Source organism: Meles meles, chromosome 11 (assembly GCF_922984935.1).
Source record: "Meles meles chromosome 11, mMelMel3.1 paternal haplotype, whole genome shotgun sequence".
Taxonomy (NCBI): domain Eukaryota; kingdom Metazoa; phylum Chordata; class Mammalia; order Carnivora; family Mustelidae; genus Meles; species Meles meles.
The window spans coordinates 48352599-48377813 of record NC_060076.1 but is presented as its reverse complement, the minus strand read 5'-3'; the positions used below and the strand labels follow the sequence as shown (position 1 = coordinate 48377813).

Here is a 25215-nt window from a genome sequence, read left to right as displayed (position 1 = left end):
AAGTGTTCTTGTTTGCAGCTCCACTTTTCCTCAGAGGGAAATTACTAACAAATGGCTGTCCGAGAGCCGACTCAAGTCTACTAGTCAGTTATCAGCCGACTCAACAACCTACCAGTCTCTTTTTTTTCTGGGCTTTTCGCTGTTCTGTGTGTGAAAGTGCTCAGTGTTCTCTCCTTGGAAGTCTTGAACTCACTTCTCTTGCCAGTACACAACACAGTTTTGCCTCCTTCACTCTTCCATGCACAGTTTTTTGTTCGGGCGCACACTTCACTTCCCTTAGTATGTGTCCCTGAGAGCCTCAGACTGTTTTTTTGTGTACCTTCAACTTGAGGTCCATACATGTGTCAGGCCCTGAGGTGGGCACTTGAGTACAGAAGCAGATTTTCCATAAATAGTGGTTGCTAGTGCTGAGCACTTGTTTTCCATGTCTCATTCAGTCTTCACATTGACCTTTAGAAGGTAGGTGGTATTCGTTATTCCCCCATTTTAAATATGAGGAAATGGATACAAACTGAGGTACAGTGAGATCAGATTGACTTTTCTCTGAGGCACGGAGTTCCTGAGTGAGTGGTAAAGCCAGCCAAATCAGTCAGTCCCAGAGTATTTTCCCTTGGGGTCCCAAGCTAGCAGGGAAGTGAAATTCGCAGTCCCCTTGCCTCACTGGGAGGGTTTGCTAATGAAGCTAGAGTTGGGGCCGACCTTCAGCATCATTTCTTTATAACTGGTGGAAGCCACAGCTGGGGTTGGCTGTATCTTAAACCACATAAGCACGTGTATTAGTGTCCTGTTGCTGCTGTAACAAATTACTGTTGACCCTTATACATCATGGGGTTAGGGGTGCTGAGCCCTATTCAGTTGAAAATCCATGTGTAACTTTTGACCTCCCAAAAACTCAACTGCTGATAGCCTCCTGTTGACCAGAAGCCTTACTGATAACATAAATAGTTGATTAACATACTTTATTTGTTATATGCATTGTGTCCTATATTCTTATGATAAAGTATGCTACAAGAAAAGGTGTTATTAAGAAAATCATAAGGAAGAGAAAATACATTTACACACTGTACTTTTTATGGGAAAAAATGTGCTCCATTCCCCCCCGCCCCTCCATGACTGTAAATCCCATTGCTCTTGGTCAGAATTGCATTCAGCATCAATCATGTCTTACCATTTTATGCTGGACAGGAGTATTTCTGTTTACAGTGATTTCAGTTTAAGTCATTAAATCTTTCATTGAATGTGTTGACACTTAAGTTAATTATATGAACAGGACAGATAGGTGGGCAGGCTGTGTGAAGAAGTGTTTTCTCACACGCTCCTTCTCCTGGATCTTGACAGCACAGCCCTGAAACCATTAGAAATATTGGTATTAAAGTGTTCATGTCTTCCTCAGGGCCCAGCCCTTCACTTGCCCCTCCAGGGCTGAGTTCTCTGAGGCTCCGGCCTCAACCGTAGATTCTCCTTGGGGCTGGCTCCTCGTTTGTCTCTAGCTTCCGACCTTGCTTCCGAGCTGCTGTCGGTCATCTAGACATCTTGGTTGACTCCATGTCACAATGCCTGTGCATATGGGTGGATGAACTACATTTTATGATTGGAAATAGAGACTGAAACAGATACAGCAGTTGTAGCTAGTAGTTCAAGAGCTTTGCATAAAGAGAAAAGTGTAAGATGTTCCAATTGACAGAGGGAATGAACTGTAGTTAATTAGCACTGTGTGTATGTGACATAACATAAAGCATAACTAATTCATGTTTTGTCTCAAGGTCGAAGGTCAGAACAAACAGGAATGATTAGGCAAAGAAGGAGTAGAAAGAGGAGAGAGGAACAGAAAGTGGGGGTGTTGTTGCATGGACATTTATGGGGATACAGTTGCTGGAGGTTTTTGTGGCTCTGTTTTCCTACTTCATCACAGTTGTAAATGGGGATATTGCTAATACTTGACTCATGGAAGGCTGATACCAAGCCAGGGCTGGAATACGTGGCACCCTTTTATTGGTTAGTTTCACCAAAAGAGGAAAGCCTCTGTTCATGGGGAGTAGGACAGCCATTTGACCTGTTCTTCAACCCCATCTGGAATTGCTTGAGGGTCAACTGGGCCTTGCCCTAAGACAGAGGACAGAGGGCTGGGAGGAGCACAGGCTAGGTTTTCATCCCTGCCCAGCATGGAGGCATCATTATGGAGCCAGGTGGCTTTGGTGCCAGCTGAGAGTCAGTGTTTTCTATGTGACAGGATGGAAGTAACAGATGAATTCTGGTAGGTGGATGCACCAGCGGTATAAATCGAACCAGTATATTTCTCCATGCTCTTCCCTTCCCTCCCGCTCCCGGAAGGAGACATGAAGTGATCCAGCTTCCCCTGCTTTCCCTTGGTCTGTCCCTCCCCTGCCCTCCCCTCTATAGAAAAGATGAAGACTTTCTTTCCTGTATTACTCATGAGTTCAAGTTGAGAACAATATAAAGGACACAGAAAGTGCTTTATTCTGAGAACTTTGGGTGAAAAATTGCAGGGTGACTTGGCTCTGGGTTAATTTTAGCCTTTTTTGGATTCAAAAATGTTTCACCAAGAAGTTGAACTAAGGTTTCAGAACTAATTACAGTGGGTAGAGGAACAAGCTAAATTAGGTGGCAACGAGATTCCTAAAAGTGGAGCAGGACAAATGGCTCTTTTCGTCAGTGGGCCAAACGTCAGGGATGGAGGGCAGGAACTACCCTCATGAGAGACAGGCCCATCAAATGCAAGGTTAGAACATTATTTGGAACTTGAAACTAAAAAAGCATTAGTTAAAACATTAAAAAGAAGTAAAAAAAAAAAAAAAAAAAAGATTTTTGAGGCCATCGGGGAAATTTGCATCTCATCCGTTAGTTGGGATTGAGGAATTGATTTTTATCAAATGTGATCATGACATTACAGTGAAAAATCCACATATTTTTGTTCTTCTGAAGTTGGCGTGAAATAACAAAGTCTGAGATTTGCAACCACGGAAAAGCTAACAGGTGAAGCAAGTGTGACGAAGTTTGCGTTGTTGAATCAAAGTGATGGATATCTGTGGGGTTCACTGCACAACCCCTCTACGTCTACAGCGATTGAGAATTCTATAGTGACTTCTTAGGGCCTCCCGAGCCCAAAGTTGAGTTGTACCTGCAATCTGCTGTGGTTGTCCTCTCGGTCACCGGACCACACACTTGAATTCCTGTTGGAAAGCATGTTGCTACCAACCCAGAGCCAGAAAAGCGGGACACCATCCTGTAAGCGGCTTTTCCAGCAGTTGCCTTCAGCTTATCCAGAGCTTTCGATTCCAGAGAAAGGACCAAGGTGTTGACCTAGGTACTGTGGATTCACCGGCCCCCACAGGATGGACTGAGGGCTTTTTTAAAAAACAAAACCTTTTCACTTTATTTTGTAGGACCACTAAAAGGCCTCAGACCTTCTATGATGGAAGTCATTCCTGTACCAGAGGAGTGTGCCATATTCCCATGGCTGAGCCGTTCTGCCCCAAAACAAGAGAGGTTCGTAGTCTTTCTGGAAGGTGTACCAAAATAAGTCATAAGGGCTTGGGGTGGCATCTAGAGAGTTCAGTTAATTGGCTAACAAGCAAGTGGCCCTCTTCCCCTCTCCAGCTTGCCTCTTCTACAAGGTTTTTAGAAGACTTTCCCTTTGTTAGTACTGCTTCCACTACTCTCAGTCATTGATAAGCTGAGCCACTCAAAGTTGCAGCCTATCGTTTTCATAGGTTTTGATTTTGCTGTCAGAATACCTTCATGTCATTTAGTGTAGGACAGCCTATTAGTCAAGAGTGGACAGTCTGGAGCCAGATTACTTGGGATCAAATCTCTGCTCTTGTTCTTAATAGTTGTGTCTTGTTGGATAAGATATTTAATGCCACTGGGCCTCAGTTTCCTCGTTTGGAAAATGAAGGTAATGAGAATGTATACCTCACAGCACTGTGTGAAGGATAAATGAGTGATTTGTGATTTATAAAGTGCTTTGAGCTGTATCTCTCAGTTATGAGATATCCAGCAACTGCTAACTACTTTTAAGAATTCAGTTTCTGATAATGTGTGAATTGTCAGATTGGCATCATTGGCCTTTGAGCTGAGTTTGGCTATTACTGTCCAGCCTTCTCTCCAGGATTACAGTAAAATCTTTGAACTAAGGGGTAGCCCTTAGTGGAATTATCTAAGCACTGTACTCATTCAGATAGTTTTAAACACTGCATATGGAAAGTAGATGATTTATTGCAGCTTTTGTGTTCAGCCCTACGTAATTATGTAAAAGTATTTAACTTAGAGTTAACAACGAGGGCTTCTTTTTTTTTTTTTTTTTTAAATATTTTATTTATTTTATTTGACAGAGAGAGAGGTCACAAGTAGGCAGAGAGGCAGGCAGAGAGAGAGGGAGAAACAGGCTCCCCACTGAGCAGAGAGCCCGATGTGGGGCTCGATCCCAGGACCCTGAGATCATGACCTGAGCCGAAGGCAGGGGCTTAAACCACTGAGCCACCCAGGTGCCCCAACAACAAGGGCTTCTTAACCTCACGGTGGTCTTAAACAAAAATCTAGAATCTGAAGCCAGGACTTAGGGGGAGCCTTTTTAGATAGACCACCACTTCTTGATTCTCTCTGATTTGTGTGAAAATATTTTTTATTTATTTTTTAAAAATGGCAGGTTAAGTTTGTATTTGGGTATTTGGGATATATATGTTTCTAGGTAATTATCAACAGACTCTATCAGAACGTTGCTGCTAGTTTTCCCTCTGAAATGCAGAACTGTCCATGTAATACATTTGCTTTCCAGGGGTAATTAGATGTATATAAGATTCTTGTCCATTTCTAAATGGGGGCGGCCTAAGAATAGGCCTGAGATCATGTACCACAAAAAACACTGAATTCAGGTACCAGCAGTAGAAGGGAGGGAGGGGAAATACTAATGATGTATGCGGAAACATGCAAATGTGGTGGCTTGGCAATTGGGGATCATTTCCAATAGCAGTTGGCCTCCCTTGAGACCACATTAACTCAGCTATTCTTGGTCTAGCCAAGCCAGGGGGGGACCCCCACCCTTCTCCCATGTAAGACTAAAAGAATGCTAGCAGAGGCGATTTAAGAAGTGGGGCACCTGGGTGGGAAATGAGAAATGGGGCGCCTGGGTGGCTCAGTTGGTTAAGGGTCTGCCCTCAGCTCAGGTCATGATCCCGGGGTCCTGGGATTGAGCCCCACGTTGGGCTCCCTTTGCCACTCCCCTTGCTTGTGCTTGTGCTCGGTCTCTCTGTCAAAAGAAATTTTAAAAAAGAAAATGGGAAAAATAAGGCTTCGGAATATAACTTTATTCTTACATGCTCTGAAAGAGATTTATAAATACTGTCCAGAAATGTAGAGGAGATGGTGCTGCCCCTTGGCGATGATCACTGTAACTTAAAACATTCACGGGACCTTTTGTGTACAGATAAGGAAGGATTGTCAAGGTGAATTGTCAAATGGCGAGCAAGATTTCTGCCACTTGTGTTATATATAAAGAGGTAAATATGACAATATCCACATGCAGATAGAGTGTTTTTAGAAATTTACCCAAAGACGCTGGTGGTTTCCCTTGGGGAGGTGAAATGGTTCCCCAGAGCCTGGATAGAAAAAACATTTGTCACACATGGGGTTAATATTTTTTCCCCATCACTTCTACCCCTAAAATATTTTCACTTCTCATCATTTTAAGAGGTAATCGGAAGGAAAGTGTTTCAGAGTCTAGACACATAAAATATATTTAGCTTGGTGGTCTGATATTGTTAATATATTTGAAGAATGGTCGTAGATTCAGGAATTCCATTATTATTGCTCAAAACATGCAAATGAAAGCATGTTTGCCTCAGACCCAGAGATCTCTCAGCCTGTGGTTTGTATTACTGATACATGATGTTGCAGCTTTCTGTTCTTGTGGTTGTGGGGGTGCAAAGTGCTGATTCAAGTGAGAAGACCCCATGTCTTATGGATGTGGTTGGTCCACATCCATAATCCTTCACTTCCTCTTCCTCACCATCATGGCATCCCCAACTAGGGGGATGTGAGAACGGAACATGCCACAGCCCAGTGTACAAGGTGGTTGTGATATTCCTCTAGTCATCTCTGGAAGTACTGAAGTTTGGCCAAAATATACAGCTTGATTATTCAGGATTTTAAAAGACATTGAATGAAGATGAGACTGGGCTGGCTATATTTTAATTTGGGGGTGGGGGAGGGAGAGGTGAAGGAGGAGTGATTTAGCCCTCAAATTTATAACCTGTACTCAAGGGGAAAGTTTTTATTAAGCATAATCTTATTTTCAACATATAGTATAAATATAGTATAAATAAACATGATATAACATCAACTTATACATTGTCTGTGACTTGTCATGCTTCTAAATTTGGTGTTGCCAAGGCTCTTATTAAAACTGTTTCTCACATTGCTGTATCAAAATTTTTTAAAAAATAGGTTAATTTGCTTATGTGGTTCCAACATGTGCAGGCTAGACTTTGGCCTAATTTGGAGCCTTTATTGATGTTGAGTCACACCATTTTATATATAAAGTACTCCAGGAATCTTTGCCAGTTATTTGGCAAACAAATGTAGAAGGTGCCAGGATTAGTAATTGTTAGAAGAGTAGTTTAGCTTTTATCCAGTGTTTATAGTGTGCCCGACACAATCCTTTGCTGTATTATTCTTTAACTCGTTTAATCTTCACAGTACTTCTGTAATACAATCTCATTATTCCCATTTTACAGATGGGAAAATGAAAACATACAAAGATTAAGTGAATTTTTGGCAGTGCTTAAGTGGGTTAACAGTTAATTTTTTTTTTAATTATAAAGGAATGTTGAAGCAAAGGCCAGAAATTAAAACCTGAGAATTAGATGTGTGTTATTAATTAGTCACTGGAAAAAGTGATCAAACTCTCAAATAATGTTCTTAAAACCCACGCATGGCCTTGCCATTAAAGTAATGCCATGATAAGTTTATCCCTAGAGAGAAAAAACCAGCACAGTCCCGTTCTGTTTTTGCCTGTGGGAGAGACAACAGGCAAAAGAGATTATGAAGAAATCAGTTTCTTTGTTCTGGAGGTGGGGAGATCGAGAGAGAATCGTAAGCAGGCTCCACACCCAGTTCGGAGCTAGCCACAGAGCTTGATCTCATACCCCTGAGATCATAACCTGAGCCAAAATTAATAAGAGTTAGACACTAACCAGCTGAGCCACCCAGGAACCCCTCAAATCATTTTCTAATTAAAAAAAAAAAAGCTCCTATTAAAGTCTTTAGATTGTGTGTGAAAGACCAGTCAGGAGCTTGGAAATCATTCTTAACGTGTCTTTGAGGAGATGTGAATAGGATTGGCACCTTAAGCTCAGCCTGTGGCGTGAATGACTCAGACTCAAGTCCATGTTCCCAACCCAGGTTAGTCTCTTCAAGCTGCTGAGAAATAAGTGAAATTAAACTGTATAAACAAATGCCTGGTGTAGAGAAGACGCTCACTGTTTGCTCTTGTAGCTGTAAGCTGTGTGTGCAAGGGGTTGGGGAACAGGGTTATATGATGGGGTGAGGATCTAGGAAACACCCTTCCGTGGTCTCCAGGCTATCTGAGGGACTGCAGGTACTAGCCATTTATAGTCAAACAAGAGGGGGAAAAAACCAAAATAGTTGGGGTGCCTGGGTAGCTCAGTTGTTAAGTGTCTGCCTTCAGCTCAGGTCATGATCCCAGGGTCCTGGGATCGAGCCCCGCATCGGGCTTCTTGCTCAGCGGGAAGCCTGCTTCTCCCTGCCCCATTCCCTCTGCTTGTATTCCCTCTCTCGCTGTCTCTCTCTCTCTCTTTGTCTCTGTCAAATAAATAAATAAAATCTTAAAAAAAAAAAAAAACACCAAAATGGTAAGTAAGCTGTTAACTTACATTTGTATGTTTTGAGTTTGTGGTTCTTTGTTTTCTAGGTCCTCATAGAGACTGCTAAAAAGTTAGGACTCCGATGCCACTCAAAAGGGACAATGGTCACAATCGAGGGACCTCGTTTTAGCTCCCGGGCAGAAAGCTTCATGTTCCGCAGCTGGGGGGCAGATGTTATCAACATGACCACAGTTCCAGAGGTGGTTCTCGCTAAGGAGGCTGGGATTTGCTATGCAAGTATCGCCATGGCGACAGATTATGACTGCTGGAAGGAGCACGAGGAAGCGGTAGGTGGAATTTTCTTCCCAACATGTACTGCCTGGGTTTCTGGACCCTGTGGGAGCTGTTGAGAGAGTGTCTTCACCATTTGTTCTCTTATATTAGTTCCAGAAAGTGCCTTTCTGCCAGGTTTTAAAGTCAGCCCTGTATATATGGTCAGGTATTTTCTTTATAGTTCTCTTTGAAAGATACAAAGATCTCCACAGAGAAGAAAAAGACACTTTTATCCAGAGATAAACAGTACATCGTGAACATGTAGGTGTGACGGGAATCATAGTGAGATGGACCTTATTTTAAGGATGAAAGTATGTTTTGGTTATAATTAACTTATCATGTGCTCCTGGTGTGTGTTTTCATTACCTCTGCCTGGTAAGAGTACTCTCTATGTCTGTTTAACCTACCGTGACTACAAGATGTTGGTGTGGGACTATGATAGCAGAGAGACAAGCCTGTGAGGAACGAATATTCTGGGGCTTTTGGGGGGTTAGCAGGGAAGGGCCAAGATAAGCCAACCAATGTAAGAAAGCTCAGGGTGATAGAGAGTTAGTGTGGTGAGAAGCACATAGCCAGTTGACCCAACCAAATATTTGAAGTCTGGGAAGCCTTTCCAGTGGAAGGGTGGTGGGAAAGACAGGCACACTTGGGTGGGGTAGAGAGGAGGGAGGGAGACAGCACCGTGTAGACTATGGAAGAAGTATTTCACAGGGAGGTCAGTGAGGGGTTCTGGGCTGGAAAGATACCGAGGTCTAGCTGGTATGTGAAGACACTGGACCACTTCTGTCAGGCTTCCAAAATAAATATGTTCACTGTGGAAAACTTGAAACGTCAATAAAAGGAGAAAGGCTAGTATAAGGAACCCCCAGTTACCCATCACACAACGTTACCAGCCACAGCCAATCTTAGGTCCTATATATGCTCCTACTCACTTCTCTCTCCCCTGCCGTCATGATTTTGATGTATTTTTCCATAAAAAAAAAAATTTCCAGAAGGCCTTTATTGAAAAATTAAATAATAAAATAACTACAATACCACTATTATACGAAAAAATATTGATACTACTTCCTTAGTATAACCAAATCTAGACTGTTTACATTCTCCTTCTTGTCTGATAAACCTCGTACTCCTTATAATCCACATATTGCATTTAAACGATCTGCCTCTTAAATCTCTTTTCATCTAAGATTCCCCTGTCTTTTCACTCCTTGCATTTCACTTGAAGAAACTGGATCATTTGTCTTGTCCCCAGTCTCATTTTATAATGGGGGGGGGGGGGGCGGTGGCATCTGGGTGGCTCAGTTCGTTGAGCACCTGACTCTTAATTTCGGGATCATGGGGTTGAGCTCCAGGTCAGACTCACCACTCAGCAGGGAGTCTGCTAGAGATCTCCTCTCTTCCTCGCTCTCTGCCCCGCCTTCTGCTCGTGCATACGCACATACACACACACACTCTCTCTCAACTAAATAAAAATCTTTAAGAAATAAAATAGAGAAAGGGCCAAAATTACAGTCAAGGGGTTTTAAAGTAAAGAACAAGCATCGGGTGTCTGTTGTGAGCACATTTATGGGAGGTGACCTCTTCTCCTTCCCACCATCTCAGAGCGGCTTGTTGCACTGTCTGTTTTCCTGTAAAACAGTAAGATAGCCTTATTGTCAGTCCATCTGTGTATATGGAGTTTGGTTGGACTTGAACACAGGTTCTTTGTTTTGTGTGAATACCTTGTACCAACTCCTCAGTGTAATAAACCGTTGCTGACTACTGGGGTATTTTGTGTGTAAGAAACTTCCAGATCCTGATACAGCAGCATCTCTGACTTGGCAGCTCTGGTCACCTAAGGGACAGCTCAGCCTCATGGTGTCGAGAAGCTGCTTCCAGTTAGCAGGAGGCTCCAGCCTCTTGCTTCCTGCCTTTGACTTTCTGCTCAGTCTGGTGACACTTGTCTCCTCTGCAGAGCACATGGTGCTTTCCTTTACTACGTGAGGTTTGGAAAGCTGTCAGTTGGAGCCACTTGAGTTGAGAGCAGAGAGACTGAGCTGTTTGTCAGCGGTAAGGCATGAAGGCAGGTAATGATGCTAAGTGCCACAAGGAAAGCACAGACGCAGATGGTGTCATCAACCAGCCATGCATGTCACTGTGCTTTAAACCAGATGTGCAGCTTGAGGTGGTACAAAGATTTTCAAGTTGCCGACACCCACCTTCAGATTCCTGTTGCTCCATTTACTTGGAACACTGGGCACATTCTTTGATCCATTTACTCTTCAGTGGGATGGAGCCAGAGGTGAGGGGTGGAGGTTGTTTACTTACAGTTCTGACCATGCAGGATTTCTGGGAGAATGGAGCCAAATCCTGTATGTAGAGCAGCTCCTATAGCTTCTATAGTTCACATGGCCTCTATGATGGAGGGGGATGTGTGTGCGGAAATGTTTGAGAACTTGACATTTCAACTGGACTTTCAACAGAGGGTTAGATTTTATTGTGAGGAGGTTAGTAGAGCAGGCATTTTGGGTGGAGCCCAACACCTGGAATAAAGACCAGGAAAAGATCAGAGTCTGTACAGAAATACCAGTCAAAGGAAGGGGTGCCTGGGTAGCTCAGTTGGCTAAGCATCTGCCTTCAGCTCAGGTCATGATCTGTCTTGGGATCGAGTGCCACATCGGGCTTCCTGCTCAGTGGAGTCTGCTTCTCCCTCTCCTTCCACCCCTCCCCCCCAACTCTTGCACTCTCTCTCGCTTGCTCTCAAATAAATAAAACCTTTTAAAAAAGAAAGAAAGAAAGAAATATCAGTCAAAGGAAAAGTGTGAAAAGTGTAAGGAAAAAAAATAAATACAAGGTAAATTTCTTGGGTGCTTCATGAGCCTGCACTGGAAGACTGCTTCAAGCAAGCCTCTGCATGTACCTGGCAGCTCCCATCTGGTCACTGCATTGTAGTCCCACAGTGATGGGACTCCCACCTGCTCCAGTACTCGTCAGTTTTTTCTAAACACAACTCAGTGTTTGTGGGACGGATCTGGACTTTGTATAAACTCCAGGAAATAGACAGGTGTAATCTTTGTGCCCCTCAACCTCAGATACCCTTGAGGTGTGGCAAGTACTCCACCTCTGATCATTGATTTTATATTCACAACTTGTTTCGACATCCTTATGAAGCAATTTCAGTCATATACAATAAGTCGATGGACAGTATGAGCTTTTGTAAATCAATATCCAGCTTCAACTGTGAACATATCAGCTTAGGGCCAGTTATATTTCATCTGGACTCTGATCCGTGATTTTAGCCATAAACATCTAACATAACCACGTCATCATTGTCACATTCCAGCAGCAACTCCTTAATACATCGAAGCGTAGTTCATGTTTCTAGTGATCTCAAGTATCACAGTTTTTTACTTCCAAGTGTTCTGAAAAGAAACTAGGTCATCTGTCCTCTAGAGTTTCCCACAGGAAACCTTCTGGATCACTGAAATCATCTCCTTGGGGTAGTTTGACAGATTTCTCAGTCCTCTGTGTTTTTTGTAAATTGACAGCTGGTTCCAGAGATTTGATCCAATTTAGATGTCAAAACGTGTTCAGTTTTCCTGTCAGGAAGCTCATTAAAGTGGATTGTTTGTTTGGTTTGGGATTTTTGTTGTTCTGTGATGTTAGCCGCCCATCCATTAATTCACTGGGAGCTGTAGAAATGACAATACTCTGATTCCAGCATTTCTCTTCATTAACTCAAAGTCTTCTCAAGAAGAGCCATGTGCTGGGGCGCCTGGGTGGCTCAGTGGGTTAAAGCCTCTGTCTTCGACTCGGGTCGTGATCCCAGGGTCCTGGGATTGAGCCCTGCATCGGGCTCTCTACTCAGTAGGGAGCCTGCTTCCTCCTCTCTCTCTCTCTCTCTCTCTCTCTCTCTGCCTGTCTCTCTGCCTACTTGTGTTCTCTGTCAAATAAATAAAATCTTAAAAAAAAAAAAAAAAAGAAGAAGAAGAGCCATGTGCTTATCTTATGATTGGTTAGCCAGTATAGGAGCAATTTTAAGACTGGAATCCATTTTACTATGGACAGGAGGAGAATTGGCCACATCTTTCCAGACCATGCTAACACATTATACATCTGAGACAGTGTCTCAGACATTTATATTGAAAACCAACAGTGCTCTTCAGAGATGTCGTTGGGTTTCTCCCAAGACCTCCCCTGCTGGGACCAAGTCTGCCTTGAAAGATGCAGAACTGGTGTTCAGGGGATTGGAATTGGCATAAACTGACTTTACAGATTGGGTCGGAGCTCAGGAAAATGTTCTGCGGAGAACGGTAGGATGATAAATTGCCAGTAACATCCTGTGCTGTTGTTTGTCTAGGTTTCGGTGGACCGGGTCCTAAAGACCCTGAAAGAAAATGCCAATAAAGCCAAAAGTCTACTCCTCACTACCATACCTCAGATAGGGTCCATGGAATGGTCAGAAACCCTCCATAACCTGAAGGTAAGTACCCTCAGCCATCTGCAAGCAGACACTTGCACAGCTGCCTTTCTCTCTTACTTGCATTTCACCCTTGGGCCAGCTCGTCTTGTATTTTCTCTACAAGTTTTCATGCTCTTAACAACCATACTAACCAGTGTGAAATTGAGTAGTTACATATTTGGGCAAGTCATGCAAGACTTGAAAGTTGAGGTGGTGAGAGTTTTACTGTCTAGTCTGCCAACCTCTTAACATTGTCCTGCTTTGCAGGGCATCCCTAAATAATGCTTCAGGAGGTTGAGAGTGCTTGTTCTGTACATGGCTTACATTGCTGACAAAGCTGTTTGCTCTTGGGCAAAGTGTTGGCAGCCTTTAAAGCCAAAGCACTAATAGGAATACCAAAACGGTGCCAAGGAATGTCTGCTTAGTGTTGACACTGTATCAGACCAAGACAGTGATTAATGATAAACACGAGATGGGTTGTAGATTGGTAGCTTTTCAACTCTAGTATTAATTCCCAGAATATAATTTAAACTGAGTGCTCAAGCTCAGAGATGCATGCTTTTTATTTGGATGTTTTGTGACTCTATTGACTAACCACATTGGATAAGGTGTTGCCTCAAGCCAGTTGGATATTAAATTCCCCTAGTATCCAGGGAAGGAAGCCAGCCTGTCCTAAGGTCTAGAACACACCTAGACACTTGGGTCTTATGACAAGTAGTTGAGAGACGATTTGAAAAGTTCATAAAAGCCCTCCCTTGCCTGAACTGCTAACCACCAAGGAGCCGTGGAATGAGAGCCACAATTTTAGTATGATGAAGACACTGTGTGGTGGTCAGTGGTTGACAGCTGCTGGGCACTGAGGAGCCATGATTTTAATTGATACCGAATGCCTGGTGGAAGTGCTGCAGCCCAGCTAATTTCAGACTATCAGTAAAAACCACTGATCGATACAAAGAGCCGGTTGTCACAAGCGGATGCAGCCCCCTGTAACAAGGTATCTCTCAGCTCTATGCCCTGGCCAAGGCAAGAATATTGGAACTTGTATTCCGTCTTTTCCCACTAGACTTTAAGTCCCTAAGGGACAGGAAACACATGTTTGGTTTCAGCCTATAGACCTAGAAGCTAAATGTTCTTTAATGAGTAAATGATAGCCCCTCTTTCTCCCATGAAGTGTTTCATTGTAACTGAAACACAGGCAAGCCTTATTATAATTATGAAGAAAGGGGAAACAAATTAATTTCTAAGAACTGAGGAAAGTTAGTTTAAACTGGAAACTGTTACATTGTCCTGAGTGCAGTGCAATAGAAACAGCAGGTCGTTAGCTTGTCGAAATAAGCAAGCTATTGATTATAGGAACTGTGACTCATACTTTTGCTACTGCAAAGGCAATTGTCACCTGCAAGGTGTGATGGGCTGTTGTGGTTTTGTTTTGTTTTTTAAGTTTTTCAGCTGACCCATTTTAACCACAGTCTTTTTTGAATTTGAAGATAATTTCTCAAGCAATAAATTTATTGTTTCAGCTTCATTTTTAAGTAAAAAATGCTTGAATGGGGTGCCTGGGTGGCTCAGTGGGTTAAAGCCTCTGCCTTCGGCTCAGGTCATGATCCCAGGGTCCTGGATCGAGCCCCCCATCGGGCTCTCTGCTCAGCGGGGAGCCTGCTTCCTCCTCTCTCTCTGCCTGCCTCTCTGCCTACTTGTGATCTCTATCAAACAAATAAATAGAATCTTTAAAAAAAAATGCTTGAATGGTAGAAATTCATGTTCTCCTTTCCTGTGAAGTTTCTGAAAGTATGTAAAAATAGTGTGTTTCTGTATGTATGCATTTTTAAAGAGGGTTAATGTGTATAGCTTTCATCAGATTCTCAAAGACATATATGATCTAAAGAAAGAAAATGAAGAATTGCTGCTCTAGACAATACTGAGACTCATGGCCTCCATTCTGTTGCATTAAGGAACATCCTACTAATAACCCCTTATTCTGGGGTAGCATGTTCAGTCCCCTCTACACTGAAATGTGTATTATCCATTCACTCATTCATTTCAGAAACACTTAGTAAGCACCCACTATATGGTCAGCCATGGTTTACAAAGATATATAAGGCTCGGAGTGATGAAGAAGATCCTGTTATGTTTAGAGAGGAGTAATGTACTAAAATTTCAAGGATTTTTATCCACTGGGATAAGGTGAATATCAGAGGTTGATTTACATTAATCCAGGCTGGAGGTTGGTGTATGAAACATATCCTAGTGGAGGTGAAAGGGGGTGGAGGTCCGTGAGAATCTGAACAGTCCTCTTGAAATAAGCACAGCTCACTCTACAGGAAAGGAGAGAGAGGAACTAAGAGTTAGGGGCTGTCGCTAGTCCCACATGTGGTTGGTTGTTTTTAAAGTTTGGTAAACTTGAGAATTTCCTGGGGGAGTTTATTGAAAGTGTGTATACCATGACTCCTCAGTCTTTGAAACCAAAATACGATTTTTAATTAAATACTCCTGGTGATTATCCTGATCTTCAGAATCACTGCCTCTAGCAAATGCTTGGTTAAATGTGACCTGTGCCTGTTTTCTTCCTTTTAGAATATGGCCCAGTTTTCTGTTTTATTACCAAGACATTAAACCAGCATGGCTGCCTAGGTGACAGGAAGACTTCCTAATTCTAGTCATTTGAGAAATTTCGGCTTAACTTGGAAAAAACATGGAAAGGACATCCAGTCCTCATGCCCTTGCCTGATAAGGAAGAACATGATAAGAAGACATGCATGTACCAGAGATGCCTTCTAGAAGGCTTAGACTGCTTCGGAAATGACCGGTAATCGTGGAAAAATTCTGACACTTTAGAAAAAAAGAAAAGACCCCACCTTCCCTCCCCCAGTAAATTTGTAAGAATAAGGTTGGGAGGTAATATCCAGTTCCTATGTTACCAAGGAAATACGAAGAAGAAATGGGAATTATTAGGCTATTTATTGATGTTACTATAAATCTGTAGTCTTTTTGGAGGGCAGTTTGCTAAAATGTATCGAAAGGCTTAAAAATACTTAGACCCTTTGTGCTGGTTACTCTAGGAATTTATCTTTAAAAAATTTTCAGAGATACAAAGAATTATGTATAGGGAAGGATGTCTAGTATACCATTAGTTATAATAGTAAATATTCAGAACAATCTGAATATCCAACGGTTGTAAGTAAATTACAGCATAGCTCTAATTGGGTTGTGAAGCAGCCAACTGAAGATCATGTTTTCACATAATATTTAATGTCCTAAAGAAATGGTTGCTCTATAATACGAAACGAAAAAAGGATATGTGCACACACTTTGCATCACTAATTTCATTTTAAAGTTCTACATTAATGCACAAAAATACCAGAAATGGATATATAATCTTTTGTTACTGTATTTGGGGTTGGGACACTGAATCATTTTAATTTTCTTTATATTTTTCTGTGTCTTCACATTTTTCTACAATGAATATAATCAAATAATAAAGTTGTCTTAAAAATAAAAAGGTCCAGTTCTTGAAAACATACTGATGTGAAGCAGGGTTTAAGATGGTAATTCTAAGAAGAGTTCTGTTTGAGTTCCGTCTTCAGATTGTGGTAAAAAAGAGGATCATTAATTACTGTCTAGTGAGACCGATACTTGGGGCTGCAACAACTTGAGAAAAGCTGGGTGTTTAATCCTCAGAGGGTCTGAACTATAAGAGACTAGACACACGTGCTAGTGTGTCAGGTATTTTTAAAATTAATATTTGACCTTTGTTTCTACTTTTGATGCGTTGGTGAGTTATTTTACATGCGTTAGTGGTTTGGAGTGTTTCATAAAATGGAAGTTTGCTTCTTCCTCTGCTTTTTGTTGTTCATTTTATAGGAGTATGTTTTGTTTTCTCTCACAGGGAGATCCTTTTTTTCCCTCAGAGTTAACTCCTATTCACTGTGGTCTGTTACTGGGTCCTTTAGTCATATAGCCTGTCTGTTTAAAGAAGAGTCTGTAAAGTCAATGTGTTTGTGTCTAGGAGACTGTCTTCAAGATAATAAGCTACTAATTGTAAGCAACAAAATAAAACCGGTTACTCCCCAGCATTGATATTGAGCTGTTTGGGTTACGTGGGATTATGAGTCTTTCATTGCCAGCGCAGGGATCCAACCCTGGTCGCACATTAGAGATACACAGATGATAGAACAGGCCTGAACCCAGGGCTCCCTGTAGCTGTAAGCCCTGCACTACTCTGTAATACCATATGTACCTTCTTTCCTTCGTTCTTAGTATATGTCTGAGGATGTCAAGGCAAAAACCTGTGGGCATTTTTCTTGCTGCCTTCAGAAAGTACAGGTCTCCCTGATAGCTTTCAGGGGTGTCTTTCTTGATTCAGTAGCCTTTTCTAGCAACCTAATTTTCAGACTTCGCATATGGAGTATATTTCTGTTTTGCTGTTGTTACCCATCAGCCACTCCTGATACAAAGCCAATATAATCTTCTAGATACCTTTTTCTTGAGGACTTTGCTGAGCATTTCTTCCTGGGTTGTGTTTTACTTACATCATCTTTCACTTTTCTTTTTTAAGCTATGAAATAAGGGAACACGGCAATCGGTTTGAGTATTTTAGTTTCCCCAGTGGATTATGGGCATAATGGAAAAGTTGTAGCTTAGTGACTTAGCCCTTTGGAATAGTGCCAAGTTATTGAGATGTGCATTTGCATCTACTTAGAAAACTTTATTGGTAATGCATTGTTTTGCATTGTTTTTCATAATTTTGTGGATGAAACAGAATAGTTCATATGTAGAGTGTAACCAAAAAAGATGGAGAAGGCTGGAATACCAAGGTTATATTTGAGACCTGAAATGTTTTGCACATCAGCCCCAGTCATTCTGCAGTTGTTTGTAATAGGTGAAAGCTTAGGAATGGCTAAAATTCTCAATGGTGGCATCTAAATAAGGTATGTCAATTCAAATAAATGATGCATTTTCTTTATGAACTACTATGGAATCATGTCTGGTTAAAGTGGAAGTCAGAAAAATATGTGGACTAAAATAGGAATGCAGTTCAGATGTGTGGATAGCATATTTATGTTTTATGTTCCTAGAAAGTTTCTGGTAAGAAACTTAGGAATAGGGGCTGCTGGGTGGCTCAAATCAGTTAAGCATCTGCCTTCTGCTTAGGTGATGATTCCAGGGTCCTGGATTAAGCCCAGTCAGGCTCCTTGCTCAGTGGAAAGTCTGCTTCTGCCTCTTCCTCTGTCCCTCCCTCCCTCTCATTTTCTCTTTCTCTCAAATAAATCTTTAAAAAAAAAAAAAAAGCATAGTGATAATCTCTGAGATGTGAAGGGTGTGAGCACTGGGAAGATCATAACACGTAAGTAATGGTTAAATTATAAATAGAGTATCTCTAACCATTGAAAGGAAAACAGAATTTCAAATATTTGAAGGGCTGTCACTCAGTTAAGGACTTCCCCCATCTCCCTATTTGATAGACTCCATAAAAGCAGGAACTTCATCTTTTTCACTTGGGATCTTCAGTTCCTTGTACTCAGCACAAGTTCAACGAACATTTGTGTACATGAGAATTAAATCCTGTCTTTCCTCTGTGACTCTCACCTAGTCCAAGACCTCACTCTAGTGGTTGCCTATCTCTCCATGCTCAAATTTTCCCTCATTGTATCATTTCTCCCAGTGCACAAATTTAAAAAAATTTTAATTTGTACCTACCCCATTAAAAAAAATTCTTGGGGCGCCTGGGTGGCTCAGTGGGTTAAAGCCTCTGCTTTCAGCTCAGGTCATGATCCCAGGGTCCTGGGATCGAGCCCCACATCAGGCTCCATGCTCAGCAGGGAGCCTGCTTCCCCCCTCTCTCTCTGCCTGCCTCTGTGCCTACTCGTCATCTCTGTCTGTCAAATAAATAAAATAAAATAAAATAAAAATTCTTGGCCACAAATCAGTGTGCTGTTTGTCTTACTGCTTTGCCTTTCACTGGAATATAGCTCCCAAAGATCTCTCTGTCTCCAGTTCCTCTTCCTTGTTTCTTCAGTTCACTTCAATCCAGATTTTTCCAGCACCCCACTTTCAACACCACCACCACCACTCTCAAGGTCACCTCCTTACTAAATCTTCTGGTCAGTTCTGAGACTTCATCTTTCTTTTCCTGTCAGCAGCATATGATACATTGATTTAATCCCTCCCTTCTCCTTCATAAATACTCTTCACATGGCTTCCAAAGACACCACACTCCATTTTCTTTCTACCTCAGTGGTTGCTACTCAGTCTTTTCTGGTTTCTGCTGTTCTCTCAGATCTTTTAAAGTTACCTGATCCAGGCCTCAACTCTTGGACTTCTCCATCTTCACTCATTCCTCAGTGACTGGTTCCAGTCCCCAACCTCCCACCCCCAGATCTCTCTTAGCACTCCCTCATCTTGGTTGTTGGCAGTTTCATCCTTCCAGTCCCTCAGACCAAAAACATGGAGTTACTCTTGACTCTTCAAAACCCACATGCACACCAGGAATAACAGCACATCTCAAATCAGATGCTAAATTTTCATCAGCAATAATCTGATTTGTATTAAATTTTATAAATTTTACTATGAAAGGTAGATCCAAGGGTGCCTGTGTAGCTCAGTTAAGCATCTGCCTTCTGCTCAGGTCATGATCCTAGTGTCCTGGGATCCAGGCCCACATTAGGATCCCTGCTTAGTGGGGAATCTGCTTCTCCCTCTCCTGCTCCCTCTGCTTGTGCTCTCTCGTGCATGCACTCTGTTTCTCTCTCTGTCCAAAAAAAATGGTTTCTGCTCTGGACTTAATAAAATCTATTTTTTTAAATAATTTTTTAAATTATTTATTTGACAGAGCGAGAGAGCACGACGAGCAGGGGAAACAGAGAGTGGGGAAGGGGGAGAGAGAAAGAGAGAGGGAGAAGCAGACTCCCTGCTGAGCAGGGAGCCCAGTGCAGGTCTCCCAGCATGCCAGGATCATGACCTGAGCCGAAGGCAGACGCTTAACCAATTGAGCCACCCAGGCACTCCTAGAATCTATTGAAAAAAAAAAAGAGAGAGAGGAAGATCCACATACACAAGTCCTTGCAAGTATATTGAAACACCAATTTTTAAATTTCAGTTGAATTAAAATCATATACTAAAGTTATAAATTCAGGGGTGCCTGGGGGGCTTAGTCGTCAAGCAGCCAGCTCTTCATTTCGGCCCAGGTCATGATCTCAGGGTTGTGGGATGGGAGCCCAGCAAGAAGTCTGCTTGTCCTCCCATCCCCCGCTCACTCTCTTGTCTCTCAAATAGGTAAAATCTTTTAAAAAATAAAATTATAAATTCAGTTTCTCAATTAGCTACATTTCAAGTGTTTGACAGCCACACATGTCTAAATGGCCCCAGTATGGGACAGAGCAGCTCTTAGACCTCAGCTCCAAGCTGGCTGGTCTCCCTCTTGCTTCTGCCCTTTGTTGTCTCTCCACCTGAAAGACTCTGGTCCACCACCACCTCCTTTATCTGGCTCACTGGCAGGCTGGCCTTTCTCTGTGTTCCCCAAACACCCTGTTTTGTTATAGTACTTGCCTATTAAAGTTCTATTGTAGTACTTGTCACACTATAATTGTCCGATTCATTGTCTAATTAGCATAGTAACTGACACATAAATGTTACTATATATATTGGTTAAATATATAAATCCTTGACACTTCTGCCTATGGAAATTTTAGTCATGCTTCCATTTCCAAATCACTTCTCCCTAAGCCTAGAGTTTGGCTCCTTGTAACAGTTCAATTCATGGTAAGTATCATAGTGTCCTGGCATGGCAGAAACCAAAAGTCCATGTTTACCAAGAAGGAAATGAATATATTTACAGATATTATGTTGGTGCCTTAATGAATGTTACTAGAGCCCTCTACCCATTCTAATTTTCCAATTTATGTCCCCTTGCTATCTTAGAGGTTGGGATTGATCAGGGTTTAATACTACTTAAGGGTTTAAGATTACTACTACTACTTCAGGGTTTAATATTACTAAAATGGAAGGAATTAGGAATTCTGGGTCTGGGTACCAAATTTTGAGTTAACAAAAAAAGGCATATAAAATGTATTCTGATGCCTTGACAATTATTTACATCTTTCCCTTGTTCATCTTGTCACGTAATTTGTCTTCCCAGTGAGACTGTAGGTTTTTTTTTTGTTTTGTTTTGTTTTTTTTAGATTTTATTTATTTGACACAGCGAGAGAGGAAACACAAGCAGAGGGAGTGGAAGAAGGAGAAGCAGGCATCCCGCTGAGCAGGGAGCCTGATGAGGGGTTCGATCTCAGGACCCTGGGATCATGACCTGAATCGAAGGCAGACACTTAAAAACTGAGCAACCCAGCTGCCCCTGGAGACTGTATATTTCTATAAATGGTAGACTGATTCCTAAGGGCCTGGCCGATGCCTTACATTTAATGAGCAACCAGTAGGGATGCCTTGGTAGGTCACATGGTTAAGCGTCAGCCTTCAGCTTGGGTCATGATCTCCAAGTCCTGGGGTCAAGCCCCATGTCCGGCTCCCAGCTCAGCGGGGATTCTGCTTTTCCCTCTCCCCCTGCTCATGCTCTCTCTGCCTCTCTCTCAAATGAATAAATAAAATCTTTTTTAAAAATGAGCAATCAATAAAAAGTTGTTGGTTTTACCTCACTCAGCAAACTGAACACACACAGAAATTGAACAGCTAATCATATCAGTAGGATCTTGAGGAAATGATTTTTGAAAAAGTACAAACACCAAAATACCTAAGTGTTTTAGAATTCAGCATGTAATTTAAAATGTGCTTGATTTCTTAGGTATTTTGTTGCAGAGCACATTTTTTTTAATAAAAACAAAAGCATTTGATGATTTCATTTAGGGAAAATTAACAGGAAGTTGTCAGTATTTTCAAACGATGCCTTCAGCTTTAAAGATGATTCAGGTTTAAAAAGTCTACACATCGGAATGTGATGATGCATCCTTTAACTGCTCTTTTTGACCTCATTTTAGTTTACAAATTCCCTCCCTGTAAGAATCAAGATCACAAGGTTGAAGCAGGAAGGAATAGGAAAGTCAATTCCAAATGTATACACAAATACAAAGAATAGTAATGAACCTTTGTCTATTACCCAGCTTCAAGAATTATCATCTCATAGCTGATGTGTTTCTTCTATATTCCCACCCCCTACACTCCTCCGATGTTATTTTGAAGCATTTCACATCCGTCGTATGTAATTTCTTCCATGAGTATTTCCATGTTACTTCAAGGGGTAACTATTTTTAAGGGAGCTGCAATTTCATTAGTACACATTTGAAAATAAATTAAAATTCCCTCATGGCACCAAATATGCAGTGAATATTCAAAAGTTCAAATATCTTGGGGTGCCTGGCTGGCTCATTCAGTTAAGCGTTTGGCTTGTGATTTCGGCGCAGGTCATGATCGATCTTGGGGCCATGAGATACAGCCCTCGACAGGCTCTGCACTGAATGTGGTGCATGCTTGAGATTCTTTATCTCCCTCTCCCTCTGTCCCATCCCCCCACCAATAAATAAATAAATAAAATTTAATTACATTTGTCTTAATACATACACAAAGTATTTCATAAAATTTAGTAGTCAGTCATGGCAAACAAGTTTAGTAAACTAGAAATTCTTTAGAATTTAAGAACAGATCAGATATATACTATGAAATACATACTGGATAAATGGTTAGAAACAAAGCCATAAGGAAAGAAAATATAAGGAAACAATGAGACTCTATCTTAAAATACCAGGCAGATTTTAAAAAAACTAAACGGGCGCCTGGGTGGCTTAGTCGTTAGGCATCCACCTTCGGCTCAGGTCATGATACCAGGGTCCTGGGTTCCAGCCCTGCGTTGGGCTCCCTGCTCAGTGGGGAGTCTGCTTTTCCCTCTCCCACTCCCTCCACTTGTGATCCCTCTCTCACTGTCTCTCTCTCTCTCTCTCTCTCTCTCTCTGCCAAATAAATAAATAAAATCTTTAAAACAAACAAAAAACTAATACTAAGGGAAATTTAAAATATAGTCAGTACAATTAAAAACTCAAAAGAGTTATTCAGAACATTAGAGTTGGAAAGAAAATTGGTTAGCTGGATTATGAACTAAAAATAACTTCAGAATATAGAGAGAAATTGGGATGGAAGACACAGTAGACAGCTTGAAATGGAAGACACAGCAGAAGTCCCAATATAAATCTTACTGGAGAGGATACATGTTCCAGAAAGAGGAAATAAAAAAGACGGGTGTAGCATAAGGAATTCTGTGGACAACCTCACCAGCAAAATCAGTGAAAATTATTTCAAAACAACTGATCAAAATCTCTGGATATGGCTGAAGAACACTTAGCAACAAAATAAACACGCATCTGAGAGAATTTACTAGAACATATTAGGAAGGATGGCTGGCTGTGGTATTTGAACTGAAAAATCTGCTTCCCCTTTCCTCCCTCCCAGTTCAGCAAGATGGAAACTTAACTTTAGACAGGTACAGCCAAGAACACAAGAGTTTCATCTCCCCTAGTTGGAGAACTGTCATCCCAGGAGGGGCAGGATGTCAGTATTTCTCATCCTGTCCCCCACCTCTCTGCAACTGAGGCTACATTAAAGGCAAGTGTCAGTGAGAGATGAAGTCTTTCTTCTACCCAGCCCCTGAGGAACTCTACCTTGTATGTGGTGTTACTGAGAATACAGGGACACTAATCATCCTTCCCCCAGCCTGTAACATGGGGAGAGTCAAGCAAAAAAATAAATAAAAGCTGAAGCTACTGCCCTCCCATCCCCACAACCAACCACTACCACTGGCATTCAGCTCCTCAACTGTCATTCTGAGTATCTCATGTCTGAGTGTCATTCAGAGAGACGCTTGCTGTTATCCTCACTTCCAGCCCCATAGCCATAACTCGAGATTTTGCCTTGAAGGAGAGTAAGTAATAAACCAGAGAACTCCAGTTCTTTACCTAAAGGAACTGCCTTCATTTGCAACAGAGTGTGGAGAAGTTCAAGCCTAAGGGTGCTCCCGCAAAACAGTGAAGGTAGTAGTGAAGGGCAATTTGGATGATAGGGAAGGGAAACTTGGATGATACTGGTAGAATAATTTGACATAGAAGCTAAAGTGGACTAGCTTAAGGTCCAGGAAAAACATTGCTGACAGAAGACTGTCTGGGATCAGAACAAATGTCAGTAACCGACTTCAGAACTACTCTTTCGAAGGAGTCCCAATTTCATTGGTTTAGTTCATAAGCATTTATGCCCCAGCGTATTGTTGTAAGCAATTAAAAAAAAAAATCACCCAGCAATAGTTTAACAGCTGGGTATGACCAGGGAAAGGGACAACCATAGAGAACCTTGAAAAAAAAAAACCACTGTTGGGGACGCCTGGGTGGCTCAGTCAAGCATCCGCCTTCAGCTCAGGTCACGGTCCCAGAGTCCTGGGATTGAGCCCCACATTGGGCTTCCTGCTCGTGGGGAAGCAGAGAGCCGGATGCGGGGCTACTTCTCCTCCCACTCTCCCTGCTTGTGTTACCTCTCTCCCTGTGTCTCTCGCTGTCAAATAAATAAAATCTTAAAAGACAAACAACCACTATTAACCCAGGGTGGCTGTGCACATAACCCAAGGATATGCTCTCTAAAGAACAATATCAGAAGCTTACTGGTGCAAGAGACAAATAGACTCCAATAAAATAATGTGTTACTAAACAAATAAAGAACAATAAGGAGCAGCAGAGGGGAGACACCAGAACTCAGATTTGCGGCAATATATTATCTAAAGTGTCCTGATTTCAATAAAAGCGATTAGTCATGCAAGGAAACAGGAAAGTATGACCCATACGCTGGAAAAAAGCAGACAACAGAAACTGCCTGTAGAGCAATCAGATGTCGAGTTGAACAAAGTTTTCAAAGTAGCCATTAAAAACATGTTCAAAGAACTGAAGGGAACCATGATTAAAGAGTTAAGATGGTATGATGAACACGTTGCAGCAAATAGAAGATATCAATAAAGGGATAGGAATTATTTTTTAAAAAAGGAAATTCTAGAGTAGAAAAGTACAATGACTAATGTGAAAAATTCACTAAAGAGGCAGCAACAGTAGATTTGATTTAGAAGAAGAAATTAGCAAATTTTAATAAAGTTCAATAGAAATTATACAACCTGAAGAGCAGAGATAAAAGAATGAAGAAAAATGAAGAGAGCTTCAAAGCAAAATAAACCTACAGCAAGATGAAAGGAAATAGATTAGAATGGAAATTAATAAAACAGAATAGAAAAAATATATAGAAAATCAAAAAGCTGATTCTCTGAAAAGAACAACAAAATTCATAAAACTTCAGCTTGATTAATCAAGACAAAAAAGATGGCATTCAAATTGCTGGAATTAGAAATGAAAAATGAGACGTCCTACTGTTGTCAGAGAAATAAAGAGGATTATAAAAGAGTACTATAAATAATTCTATGCAACAAATTAGATATCCCAAATAAAATAGGCAAAGTCCTGGAAACACAAATTTCTAAATTGACTTGAGAATAAAAAGACAATCTGAGTAGACCTACAATAAGAGATTAAATAGGGGTGCCTGGGTGGCTCAGTGGGTTAAAGTCTCTGCCTTCAG

General features: G+C 41.5%; 1 protein-coding gene across 1 annotated transcript in view; it reads left to right on the top strand.

The window, feature by feature from the left end:
• LOC123953535 (methylthioadenosine phosphorylase) overlaps positions 1-16114 on the top strand; it is a 45265-nt gene extending 29151 nt beyond the window's left edge. The window contains exons 5-8 of the mRNA XM_046023880.1: positions 3405-3507; positions 7949-8188; positions 12514-12636; positions 15190-16114. Of these exons, the coding sequence (XP_045879836.1) occupies positions 3405-3507; positions 7949-8188; positions 12514-12636; positions 15190-15228 (505 nt within the window). The 3' untranslated portion in view covers positions 15229-16114. The remainder of the gene's footprint in view (positions 1-3404; positions 3508-7948; positions 8189-12513; positions 12637-15189) is intronic.
• The last annotated feature ends 9101 nt before the right edge of the window (positions 16115-25215 follow it).